The 14,144-nt window shown below is 38.5% G+C and overlaps 1 protein-coding gene across 3 annotated transcripts in view; it reads right to left on the bottom strand.

Moving 5' to 3' along the window:
• The window catches only part of edil3a (EGF like and discoidin domains 3a), a 126,469-nt gene that overhangs the window by 85,637 nt on the left and 26,688 nt on the right, over positions 1-14,144 (bottom strand). Inside the window, exon 2 of one of the 3 annotated variants that reach the window (XM_085425309.1) lies at positions 7,767-7,796. The exons of 1 other annotated variant lie outside the window; for it this stretch is intronic. In XM_085425309.1, the coding sequence (XP_085281435.1) occupies positions 7,767-7,796 (30 nt within the window). The remainder of the gene's footprint in view (positions 1-7,766; positions 7,797-14,144) is intronic. One more of the 3 variants, XM_085425311.1, reaches the window with a different exon arrangement.

The following is a 14,144-nucleotide window of genomic DNA, read 5'->3' as shown; positions in this document are numbered from 1 at the left end:
CAAAAAAAAAAAAAGAAAAAAAAGAAAACGCCTCAAAGTTACGCCGGTAATGATTAATAACTCTGTTGGAGCATGATTCTTTCCATGTTTGTTGCTGTTTTTTCTTTCTTCTTTTTGTTTTTGTTCTCGTTATGGTACCTCTTTGCAACCCATAATGATAACTAAGGTTATGAATAAAAATTATTATAACAAAACCTGCTGTGTATGATACAGCAATGAATTAATTAACTGCCAATGCCCACAAAACTGTGACATTCAAAATCTTTCATGAACTAGCCTGCAGAATGAGGCAAAATGTTAATGATGACGCCTAGATGCAAGCTTGTAGGTTTCATAACTCAAAAACCTGCCAATATCTGTCTAATCTTTTATACATTGAGTTGTAAAACTGCACTGAGTCTGTCAAAACTTTGCAGATTGATGAGGCGTGTTCGTTGCTCACCTAGTGATGTGTGCGCACCGTGCACTTAGGCTGAATTCTTACAGTGGTCGCCCAGGCTTGCATCCACCCCAGACTCCTTGCTGCATGTCAACCCTCGTCACCCACGCCTACACCCAGGCATCTGGGTGCTAGCTAGGTACATGTCAATTGATCATTTATTGTAAAATGTAATGTTTAGATTAAATCTTATTATAAACCACAAAATCATTGTTTGCCTGTCCGCAAACTCCTCCTACAGGATCACAAGTACAGCAACCAAATACGGGAGACATCTTTAGCCAATGAAGGTTCTTATTCTATATCATGACATTGTCATGTTGCCAATCAACCAGCTACCAAAGGGCTTAAAGGACCCATGTTTAGCATTTGCGCAACTAAAGCAGCTTATAAAAGCATGATTTTGATTTAATTTATATCCAGAAAAATTCAAATGTAGTATATTATAATACGACCATGTTACCTGTGAACCAGTTAATTGATATTTATATAATGGAGCAGCAACTGAGCTTTGTAAGGGACCCATAAAAATGGGCTAATTTTAGTACAGTATTTATTTTTTTGAATCTATTTATCTTTCATGCTTTTTAATCTATAAACAAGAGCTACCACATTGCCAACAGCATGAACTGACTGCACAATCTGCATTTAGTAATGATATCTAACATGACTCTAAAGTTTCAAAAAGCCTGCTGAGAAAAGAACTAGCAAATCCGAATTCTTTTCATCAGCATGCCCTTGTAAGTTTCCTATCTTGTGATGCAATTTCTATTCCAGTCATTTTACAGTCATATCTTAGAGTTGACAGGGAAACTGTGCTTTGACAGGTCTCTTATTTCATTTTAAGCGATGGGAAACAAGAAGAAGTCTCAAGGGTGAGAATCTCATGCCCTCTTAAGTCAGTTTGACAAATTAGCAGCCATGAGCACAACATTTGACAACGTCAAGTAAAAAGCTGCAGCCTTAAATTGTTTACTATATCAACGGGGCAACCATTTCACACTAGCCCCAACCCATAAAAAGAATAGGAAAAAAAATGAAGTAAATAAACAAATAAATACAAAATCACTACCGACCCTATTATTGTTCTCTCACTGGAATTAGTAGGCCTCTAGGTGTGAATTTCAAATGAGGTAATCCTATCGAAGTCATACTATTTCAAATCCTGGACCTGTATTAGTAATAATCAGAGTGGTGGATAATCAGTTGAACAGAGGCTTGTATAATAGCTTTCACAGAGGACCTGCTCACTGTGAGAAAGGGGGTTGACAGGTTTCAGGGCTCTTTTGATGTAATGATCTGTAGTCGCACCATGCTGTACTGACAGCATCCCTAATGGCAAGTGCATAAAACAGAAAAAGTGGGGACAAAAGGAGGTAGTGAGAGAGAAAAGAGGGAGGGAATGGTTTCTCAGTTAGTGTGTTAGAGAGATACAAAGAGTGTTCAGTATGACATCTACATTTGATTTCATAATTTCTGTCAAAAAAAAAAGAAAAACAGGAAGAAAAAAAAAACGCCCCAGTGTGCCGGAAATTAAGCAAACTTTTGTATGGTATGAGTTCAAAATAAGCCAAAAACTGAGGAACTGCAGAACTGTTATGAGTCAGGATCAAATGCCAGATCACATTAGCACACATACAAAAATCTGACATCCACTTAGCATATAATATCAAAAACTGTTCATCTGAGAGAGCGCAAATTGTCTCGCCAGTGGAAAACACCACATGAAAATTGCAACAGCTACTTTCGTGCCCTCGGTGGGCTGAGACTGACACAATTTTTCAGAAACTTACAAAAAACATGAACCAAAACAAAACCGCGTTCCGTTTCTAATTTCTTGGGAAAATAATAGTTACAAAAACATTTTTAAAAAAAGAAATAAGTTAGTTTATAGTCTCCAAACTTTTCAACTAAGAGGATGATGATTTTCATTAAGAAAGAAGTGTTTTTTAATGCTATAAACAAAAAAAGAAAGAAATCCCTTATTCACTCCAACAGCTGCCCATTTCTAGAAAGGATTAAGTACTGGGAGCCATGATGGAAGCAACAGAGAGGAAAAACCAAACACTACTTAGAGAAAAGAAGCAACTTTCCAAGGAAAGGCGAGGGAGTAAACATGGTGTGCCATTAAATTGTGTTTTCTTCACACAAACACACACCATGTACCATTTAAGTTGTGTGTTGCTGATTGCTGGAAAGTATTAGCTGCTAATGCTTCTACTACAGTGGCTTGCAAAAGTATTCGGCCCCCTTAAACTTTTCCACATTGTCACATCCACAAACAGCCACAAACATGAATCAATTTTATTGGAATTCCACGTGAAAGACCAATACAAAGTGGTGTACACGTGAGAAGTGGAACGAAAATCATACATGATTCCAAACATTTTTTACAAATAAATAACTGAAAAGTGGGGTGTGCTTAATTATTCAGCCCCCTTTGCTCTGAGTGCAGTCAGTTGCCCATAGACATTGCCTGATGAGTGCTAATGACTAAATAGAGTGCACCTGTGTGTAATCTAATGTACACACGGGTATTCACAGACGCGGACTACACCTTTCTTGGCTGCTGCCTCAAAGCACATTGTGCGCTGTCTATCTTGCGTGCTGCACAATATCGTTTATTATTTAGTATCTACTGATATCTACTGCTAGCTAGTTTATTGTGATGGTGCCGTTTTTTTTTATTATGTTGCTCTTTGTTGTTTGCTTTCTCTTCTGTTTTTTTTCTCCATACAGGTGACCCAGGTGTTTTGTTTTTTTTGTTTGTTTGTTTTTTTCTTTCTTCCCCCCCTTCTCACCGTCTCTTCTCCCCTTTGGTTTTCTTTCTCTCCCTCTCTTTCTTTCATTCTTTCTCCCTGTCCTATCCCCCAGTCATGTCTGTCCCGTTTGTAGCAACTGAAAATAAAATAAATTCATAATTATAATAAAGGTCAATCAAATGGACCAATATGGCAAGGCCATGATGATCCACTTGGTAAAATAAATCCGCTTGGCATCTTTCTTGGCCTTAAGACAACAATTCTGATGGCTAAAGATCCAAACGGGACACAAAAAAAAAAAAAAGAAAAAAAAAAAGAAAGTAAAGCTTGTTCAGCAGCAGTGATGACATTCAAATAGGAGGAATTACACCTTAAGATGAATTTGTTATAATTGCATTACTCACTGTATTTTTAGCACAATAATAAATCTTTACAGATTAATAGTAACTATCCTAACACTGCGGGTAATGCAAGGAGGAAACACTGGGAGCTTTCTTGGGAATTTAAATGTTAGCTGCTGCCCTGCTGTACAAACCAAGACTTGCATAGTGATTGATGCAAGCCTGTGTTGTGTCCAGCATGGGCATTGTGATTTCCTTTCTGACTGCAAAGAGAGGCCAATCAATCAGCTGTGAAATCCTGACCAGTGGTTAAACACAGGAAAGCATCCTTTGTTTCCTTGCAGATCAATCACAGAGATTTGACATTTTCAGGCTTAAGGCTACGTATGTGCTCTGTCACAGTTGCTGTCACAAGCATTAGCTCACCCCCAAATGTATAAGAATTCAGGCATTTGGGAGACAGTATTTCATGCTTTGCACATACTCTGCTTAGCCTGAAAGAAGTGACACAGCTAATAATAATGGTAGCAGTCAATTTTTAGAAAGCACAGATGAGCTGCAAAGCTTGAGGTATTAATAGTCAGTTGAATTTATATGGACATGAATGAACCCAGCCCCTTCCTCATTATGTTTTTTTCTAGACTGAAAGAGAACAACATGTACAATCTGAATAATATATTAAAGCTTTTTCAAAGAAAATTAAATCCAAGATAAAGGAAAGATATCTTCTAGGAAGGGGTGACTGTGGCTCAGGTGGCAGAGCAGATCAGCTACTGATTGGAAGGTTGGTGGTTCAATTCCTGGCTCCCCCAGTCTGCATGCCAAATATCCTTGGGCAAGATACTAACCCCAAATTGCCTTCCGATGCGTTCATCGGAGTGTGAACGTGTGTGAATGTTTATTAGTTGCACTTGAGTCTAGAAGTGCTGGTATGAGTGGAGGTGAATGAGGCATGTTGTATGCAGTGCTTTGAGTACTCCAGGAGAGTAGATGTATAAGAATCAGTCCATTTACCATATCTTCCTACTGCTTGTTGGGTTACATGCATTGTTTAGGGTTATGAGCAGGTCAGGCAAAGTATTGTCTCCATGTGACATATTTCTGCTGATCCCAGGGAAAAAGTTACTGTGCAGCAACATGGGAGGAAATGCTTTTAATCTGGCACCACAAATATTAGTACGCAAGCCCTTACCCTGCTTAGATCAGCAACTGCTATTAAAAAAGTGAAATTTGGTAGACATTTAAATAACAAAACTGAAATGCCTGTGTGACTGTCAACTCTGAATTTCAGTTCCAATTTTGCCATCTTAAACAGTTCCCAGTTAACAATGACAAGCCAGGATTCAACCACACGGTTAGGCTTTCATAATATCTTTAAAGAAAACACACACACATGCACACACACGCACACATTTTACCTGCCTCAAGAGTATGAAATTTACATTTAAGCTCTTCAGCTCAGAAGCTGCACCCTGCTACTTTGCTGAGACATCTGATATGCCCTAATTGCGTCAAATGTATTTTAACCTAGCCTTTTTGTATGATGACTTTACTGGCTCATGGGCTCATGGTCACTGCATCCATCCTGCATTTCAACTGATGGAAGCTGGCACTGCACAAACAATATTACATCGAGGCTCTCAGCGTGAGCCGCCGGACGGTTGGGCTTTTAGTGAGTCTTTGGCCTTTTGTTCTCCCGTGCCCTTCCCACTCTGCCATTTCCGCCCATCAGGATTTGACAATGTCAGACAAATACACTTGAAGGTAAAAGTAGTAAGACTCGCGCAGCAACAAAAATGCTTTGGAATATGTCACTCAAAAGAAGAGGTCACATTGAAGACCACCATCCTTCTAGAAAGATCCAAAGAAAAGCGGAAATGAAGGCTGTCTTGTCAGAGACTAAATGCCATGAAAATGTCAGAGCCGTACCTTTTCTCGCAGGGGTCTCTTAAAAAAACATGAAACTTTCTAAAAACTCCAATGTTTATTAGCAAAATCTAAATTATATATGTTAAATAAAATTCCCAGTCTACCAATAACATTTCTGAAAATGTGACAAAGGCTGGCTCTAACTTGTTCACTGGAGAGCTAATATTCAACTTTCTACTTGGCAAATGTTAGTTTTACAATTAAATATGCTCAAATATGCTTCTTCGGTCTCAGTAGTATCCATGGTATTTTGACTGCACATACTGCAACCGCTGAGATTGTGCAATAAAGGTTTGGCGAACAGAATTCAGAAAATATATAGTTTTCTTGTTAAAGTTTAATTTATGCAGCCCCTGCAATTAGTAATGGAAGTAAAAAGGCCTTAAAAGTTTAAATTCCTCCAACCGAGGCAGATCAAAGAACAGCCGTGTCCGTGTGGTTTTTTTGATGAAATTGGTTTTGCTCATAAAACACATCAGGTGCTTAATAAACGATACTTTTATAGAATAAACTCACTGCTTTAAAGGGAAGCCGTGTAGATAACTTGGCAGTATTCATACACTGCCAAATAACCATAATAACCAAACACAGCAAACAATATCCCCCTTTGTATGAATGGAGACAAAGTATGAAAGCTGTGTAGAGTAAGGATATGAAATGCTGTGAAATAGCAGCTGATTTGCTAAATTCTTCAAACTTGTCATGAGCACTTTGGCCTTCCTCATCACTCTGTCCTATTTTCTGTCTCGGTCCAGTTCCAGGTCAGTGGTCACAAGTCAAACCTAATTCAGTTCATTTTCTTACTCCATAATTATTTTTTCTTGCCGTGTTCTCGCTGCTCTGATCTGAAGTGAGTATAATACACGAAAAGTTGCTTTGAAATGCTTTAGGAAAAAAGGATTTACGATAGGTATTTGTGCAAAGAGCAAGATGCTGATGCCAAAAAGTAGTTTATACAGCAGGCAAACCTATTTTAGTAGCAAAAGTAGACAGCAGTCACTGCACTGGACTTACATATTCCCTTGAGACGCCTGTGTAGTTTGTCTATTGTGTCACATTCTTTGCATTGCTGCAGCAAAGTACTTTGATTCCTGTGGTATTATGTCTAATCTAAATAAATCATTCTTTTTTTAACCTACTTGATCTCCAACAAACCAGCAGGGATTAACATTAATGAAAGAAACATAGACAAAGACAATTACTGTAGATGTTGAGGATGCAACGAAAGAGGAATTATATATTCAGCTGCAGTACTTCCCGAGGATGTGAAGTGACATTTTAATTACATCACTGATGAAGATAAATCAGGTTCTTGTTTACTGTTGTCCTCTGTGGTCTTGCTTTTGTAATAAAACTCTTGTTACATTAGTTATTTCAATAATCAGAAGCAGTACTTTGGAATACCAAATATGCTACCTTAAAAATATGATTTTAACATCTATATGATAATTCAGAGATAAGTACTTTAGCATCTATTGGAGCCAGCAAAAAAAGAATACACTCAGTCCACTCCATAGGGATAGCTCAGTAGGTAAAGTGGTCGCCCCATGATCGGAAGGTCGGCGGTTCGAATCCACTTAACGGCTACCCTGAGGTACCCCTGAGCAAGGTACCGTCCCTACACACTGCTCCCCGGGCGCCTGCTTAGTGGGCTGCCCACTGCTTCACTGAGTGAATGGGTCAAATGCAGAGAAAAACAAGTAATTTCCCCATGGGGATCAATAAAGTATCCATTATTATTATTATTATTATTATTAATACAATGTACATCAAGACTGATGCTAATGGCATGTATTTATGGATGCACTGCATTAACTCTAGAATAAGCATATTGGAATTGCTATGGATTAATGCTGCTTTTAAGTAAATGGATTGTAAAATCAGCACTCACACACAAGGAAAAAAAACACCCTGAGAAATATGATAAAGGCTCAGGTATCCACCATATTTCATTTCCACTGAAAAACAGTCATGCAAAAGCAATCAGTGGACCAAATTGGACTGTGAGCTCAATCTCAAAACTCTGTACTAGACAAAGACAAGACATTTCTCAGATTCACACTATTAGAGGAAGTTTAAATAGGACTGCCTTATGAAGTGAAATGCTAAATGATGTAATCATGACTGTTTCTGGCCCGGCATGAGCAGGGAATCAATGCAGGAATTAGACTCAGGAGTAATGAAGGAAGGACGAGGCTTGGCTCGTTCCATTTCTCTATCTCCCCCTCTACACACACACACTTGCATGAAAACAAATGAATGGAAATCACGTTACCAAGCATAAAAAATTCCCACCTGCTGAAGTTGGTTCCTCACCATCTGCTGCTGTTGAGACACAAAGGAGAAAAAGGGGGGAAAGGGAAGAGAGAAAATTCCTATTAGCTTCATCACAACTATGTATTTAATGCCGCAGCTGTATTGCAACAGATTCGGCTGTACTGATAATTACATTTTGTGCTATCATATGCAAAGTTTTATTTAAGTGTAATTCCCTTGAGCACACAGTATGTGAAGGCAGACACACCTGCTACCTGTAGGGTACAATATCCTGCCAACAGACATGCTCTCCAGTGCTGCCATGAAACGTAACCTGGCACAGTGGAACATCTGATGCCCCATCAATACACGTGTCCTGGTCTGTTACCTTTCCCTAATATGTGTTCATCATTCTGGACCAATGTAGGATTAGCCCCTGTGGCATACTTACTTACTATCTGCATCCCTGGCTCCCAAGACCCAGTCCAGCTTTGTGGCTTAGATTTGGCCTGTCTGCTAGCATTACCACAACCCTCTGTCTCCATCATTAGTGTGAAATTGGTCCAAAAGACATGCCCAAAAGTTGGGCACAGATGCAGAGGCAGTCAACCAAGGGCATCAGATTCAAGGATGATAAATATGATTGTCATTATTATTGGGGATGAACAGAATGTGTAACCAGAAATGGATGGATGGACAAACGAGGCCTGAATGTATTGAGATTTGCTGCTGTACAGAGCATATTAAGTATACGTGTCTATTATTTCTCAATAGCTAATGATGTTGCTTACCAATTCTTGCTTAATTAAAGTATGATTCAATGTCATGAGCATTTTTTTCATCCACAGCACTGAATACTAATTAGACATTAACATATGGAGAGGGTGAAGCCTGCATAAGCAGAAAAGCAGACATAGAGCGCCTGCATTGCACACAGGTGCAAATATATACAAAACCATCTGAGAAATCTGTTTCATTTCCAGCCACAACACACAGAACCATTTGGAGACCAGATTTTATTCTTTTTATAAACCAAACATCAGCGCTCTGTCAGGTTCTGCTCCCTGTGGTGTTTTTGGATGTGGAAATCAAATAAAGTGCTCTCGGGGGATTTTAAATAAGTTTTCTTTTTATTTATTTTATTCAACACATCTCCTAAATGTCTAGCAAATTATTTAGTGCATCACTAGTTGTGGTACTCTTTAGACAGAAATATACGATTGGAATCAAGGCAGCAGCATCTGTAAACTGAAGGGAAAAATGATTCACTTAGTCATAAATGTGATAAACAGATACAATTAAAGAGTGAACCACAGCCTTTAATGCTGCTTTGACTGTGAGAGAAAGCTTCAACTGAAGCCACACAGAGTCAAAGCCAAGCACTTTCTCAACCTCTCATCTGCCTGGCAGCAGAAGCTCTCCTTTGTGTTTTACCATGCGCACGGGCCAATGTAATCCCCAAACCGAGTGCATTCCACGGTTCACTTAGTGTGGTTTTCTTTCTGCGCCCGTTTTCTCTTCAGCCTCACCATAAGGGTCAAGACGCACACTTGCAAGCCCTCAGACACAGTTTTGTGTGTGTGCACACGCATGTGCACACACACAAAACTGCACACTTGATAAAGGCAAAAAAAACAACAACATATGCCTCAGAGTGCAGACAACTATTCACACCCACACATAAATACACATGCTGAGAAGACAGAGATGCATAAAAGGATGGGTTTTATGTTTATCCAAGTGTTGAAGTGGTGAATCATAAGAGTGCATAAAATATTGAAAGTACAGTGGGTTGGCAAAATTTATGTCTCTAATTGTTGGTGTTCTCCATAAAAATAACAAAACACCCAGTGTTAGCTGAATCACATAGCTTATTTCCCACAGCAGTGAGCATCGGGATAAACTGTGGACAAAAAATAGACTATCGGTTTAAATAAACAATAAAAAATATGTATTAAAGATTACCTACACGTTCAGCTAGACTAAAATGGTGAAAGTGCAAAGTTTTGACTGGGAAACCGAGGCGGAGTCACTTTTGTTGTTGTCAGATTATTCGCTGACTTCCTGAAATCAGTAGCAGCAGAGATGTTGTGCATTAATGCTGAACCTCTTAGAGAGGGAGTCTGAATTGATGGTATGCATTTTGATGCATGTGAGGTCTGATTGTGACGTGTTTAATGCCAACAGTAAATTATTGGCATCATAATGGTTGTGTTCTTATCATGAATTCTACCCAGATAGGCATTGTTTCAATAAATATCATTCTTAACCACAACTTAAAAACTGTTACTAACATTCTTGAGAAAGTGCCTCTAATTTTATGCTAAAATGTTAAAACAAAGTCATTACATGAAATCTCTACAACAGAAAACAAAGAATTGCTGTATGCTGATTCAAAAATGACTGACAAACTGAATGTTGATATATTTTCTATTCATAAAATCCTGCAAATCCAACAAATCTTGTCAAAAGCTGTCATTAGAGCCTTACCAGAGTATTCCCTCCATTGGCTGGATCTATTAAAAATCTATTGGTTCGTCTATATCAAAAAGTGGTAAAAACACAGCTGTTCTGCTAGCCAGCAAGCTATAAATATTACGTGGGTCATTCTACAGTATGGCTTATTGTCAGTTCTTCCCATATGAAGACACAAAAATACATTGCATGCACACAGTTAACTTTTTGAAAGTGTGTGTTTCGCCTTCCCATGCACTCCTTTCGCTGTCTTGTCTTTCTCCTCCCTGAACCTGGTATTATATTTGTTTACTGCAGGAGCAAACACAGGAATGGGCAACAGTGTAATTCTTGTGGTATAGTCCTATATTATTGAGACAAATCCATAAAGTAAACTGACAGACAAGGGCAATACCAAGCATATTGGTGTACAATAAATACTTGATGCATTGATATCTCTTCAGACCACATTAATAAATTTGTAGAACATGGAAGGTTCTGGAGATGGCTTATTTAAATGGCCCCTCCTTCTTACCAGGAGAAGGTACTCTCTATGAGATGATAAGCCTCTATTGGTTTAATCTGACTGACAGCCAGGAGGCAGTAATAACCATCCATAATCTAAATAGGAACCAGTCAGGCTTTCCTGAATTGATATGACCTCAAGGTGTTCAGTGGAGATAGAGGAGCAAGTGAACAAGCATAAAAACTATGCAGAACATGCATACTGTACATACACATTCATATAAGGGTGAAGATACCCCTTTATATATTAAACAATAGGGTTCACCAATTTTTTTTACCATGATGGGTAAATATGTACACAGTACACTCACATTCCTTAATATGATAAGCCATTTTGATTTAGTAACTTTGTTTGCAAGAAGCATTTAAATCAATGACTGACCAACAGAAATCAGCTAGTACAGTTTAGTTAGTAGAGTTAAATGGCTGTGACCTTTAGTATTTACAGCTTGTTTTACACACATAAACGTATCCATGAAAACCTTGAGGGTTATGCAATGTGGACCAAAAGAATGCCAACAGTACGTAGCCTGTTCAGCGATAATGCACATGGGTCACTGAAGGCTGAGAATTATAACAATGATGTGAAATACATTCTGTGGCCTTCACAGTCACTCAGTCTGATTCACGAAGAATTTCACCCCTTTAGTTGAGTTCACTAGAAAATTTAAAGTTAAAACACAAACTGGCCCTGTTCCAGTTCCACATAACAGAAGGCGAAAGTGTTATTCTGAATTTTTATTTACTTTTTTTAATGTTAACATGTAAGTAAAAGTCACATCTGCAATGTCCCAAAGTTCTACACTTGTGCCAAAAATGAAAGGCATTTCTAACACCACGTTCCACAAGATGGAAAGTAAATAATGCCTTCTAAAGTCCTGGCACGTCCAAAGCAGCAAATCCATGAACTCGTGACTTCATTTTTGCACTCTTCTTTTTGTCAGCAAGTAAGCCCTTTACATCTATTTATTGTTCTATTCTTCTTCTATTCTCTGTGTACAGAGAATTTTACTGCAGCCAAATTCCCAATTGAATGTCTTCTAACACACAGCAGAGCAAGTGTAACATACTGACTGATGCACTCTCCATTAAGGTTCATTGTTAACCAGCAGTCATTTTCCAGAAACTGCTGCTGAGCAAACGTCTAAAACAAAAAGCAAAGAAACAGAGAATTATTTGTCTGTTAGGCTTAATGTGAATCGATAAATACATTTGGACTTTGAGTGGGGCTAGGTTGCATGAAATATTTAATGTATTTCAGTGTTTTTTCCTAACCATTACCATTAGCCTTATAACCCTACAACACTTCAATACTAAAGACAGCGTTATTGTTTTGATGTACCTGCATTTGTCAGGGTAAGGGGTTAACACAATGATTGCACTGTTATTATGATAGCAGTGCATTACACAGTCGTGGGAGCCACTGACTGTTTTATGCTGTTGTGTTGACACTGACCCTCACTGGTGCTTTGTATCCTGGAAAGGTTGTGTAGGAACCTCATTTTGATGGTAGTTTTTTACAAGGATATCCAGCGGGTGTTTGAGTGGATGCCCCTTACATCAGTAAGGCAAATTACTATCCAGTTTTTTTAAGAGATAACAAGCTAATGGAGAAGTTTGATCTGATTCAGTAGGTTGCCTTTCAGCTATACCTAGTGTGACCTACTGCAAACTTTTTTAGTGCTTAATTAGGGCTGATCAACTGAAAACCCAATAACGTTAACCAGAAAGAGGTAAACCCGAGTTCTGTCGAAAATAAAGGCTCTGTAAAGCTTATCACTCTCACTGTCATGGCCAGTGAAGCCATGGCAAAGTCGAAAAACGATCCAGGTAATGGATCGTATTCCCATTTAGCAGTGTAGCATCAAATATGACAGTCGGCTGTCAGTGCTAATGATGGCAGCCCAGACACCACCTTGCTGGAGCTGACAAATCCTGTTTCTGTGTGCCAAGTAGCTCTACTGTAGTTATCTCAAGCAGTAAAACTTTTGTTAGAGTTCCCATGCTTCTTCCCAACATTTGGTGGTAAGTAGGAGATATGCTCAGCCTTAATTAGCATACAGTAGCTTAAAAAAAAAAAAGATCCATAAAATTATCACACAAACCAGTTTAATTTGCCACAGACCTGCATTTAATTAGTGCATGACTCAACCTGCAGCTTAAAAGGTTCCATGTGTTTTCAGCCATAAATGAGCAATAGTAATTATCACAGTCACACTTCTAGTCACCTGCAGACTAGCAATGTCATAAATCATCACAGACAGCTTCAAATGGTGATTCTAGGTAAAGGTATCATTTCTATGAGACACAATACAGGCAATAATCATTTACACTTTGCATGGTTAAGATGTTTAGAAAAGTCCTCTGGACTCTGAAAGTGTAAACGCTTGAGACTTTGTTTCGCTTATAAGACATTTACTGATATCAGCACAGCTTCCCATGAAGACCATCAGTATTTATGTGTGAAAATATCATTTTACTTCTTCTCACAGTGAATAAAAGAAACAAATGTCTAAAGTGGTTTGTTGCAAATAGGATTTAGTTAGTGGCACTGCAGCACATATGGCAGCCTTTATACATGTTCTACATTTGCACTAAAGATATCACCTTTCCCTGTGCTCCACAAACACACACAAACACACACACACACACACAAACCATGAACAGATGCTCATTGCACATCTATCTCCCACATAAGAGCACCCTTAAAAGTGTTTGTTCCATCACTACGGTGCTTATTAACATTAAATCATCCAGCTATGGAGTGGGTGGCTAACTGTGAAATGACTCACAGACACAATACCAACAATAATTAGGGAGGCATTGTTGAGGCACTTCCTTATCATTAGTTGTTTTCCAACTAATGACAAGGAAGAATGCAGTAGCACAACCCTTTATATCAAGTGGAGTGGTGAGCACCATCTCTCTGTAAGTAAATAACCCATCCATCCTCATTTTACTTTTTTGTCAGCGGAGCAGGAGTGCAGGGTAAAGTATACCCTTAATGTGGGGCTCTTTGACATGTGGTTTAGAATGGAAAAGAAAGGCACCTCCCTACAGAAAGATGTCAGACACTTATCCCAACAATTCATATGACTTCTAGGCATGCTTTATGCACCATTACAACCTCTATGTAATAAAACAGGAGTAGATATATTGTGAAAAATGGGGCAGGAGGTATGAAAAAAAAATCTCATTGGAAAGTTTCTGGCAAAATACTTCAGCTGTACAGCTGTGTTTCCTGATACAGCACAGAAATACTTACACTGTTTTATTAAACGGATATACAGGACATGTGGCTTAAAATTATTTTTTAAATAAACAATCCATCAAAATTCAGAGGTTATGTGAATTGTGGCTGTTATGTGCAAGTGCACAAAGAAAGTTGTGTTTTGCTGACTGTATTGCAAAAAAATGAAGTTGGAGAAACTCACAAAG

Source organism: Rhamphochromis longiceps, linkage group LG12 (assembly GCF_057381845.1).
Source record: "Rhamphochromis longiceps isolate RC_006_pf linkage group LG12, R_longiceps_female_GT1.1, whole genome shotgun sequence".
Lineage (NCBI taxonomy): Eukaryota > Metazoa > Chordata > Actinopteri > Cichliformes > Cichlidae > Rhamphochromis > Rhamphochromis longiceps.
This window is presented reverse-complemented; position numbering and strand designations above follow the sequence as displayed.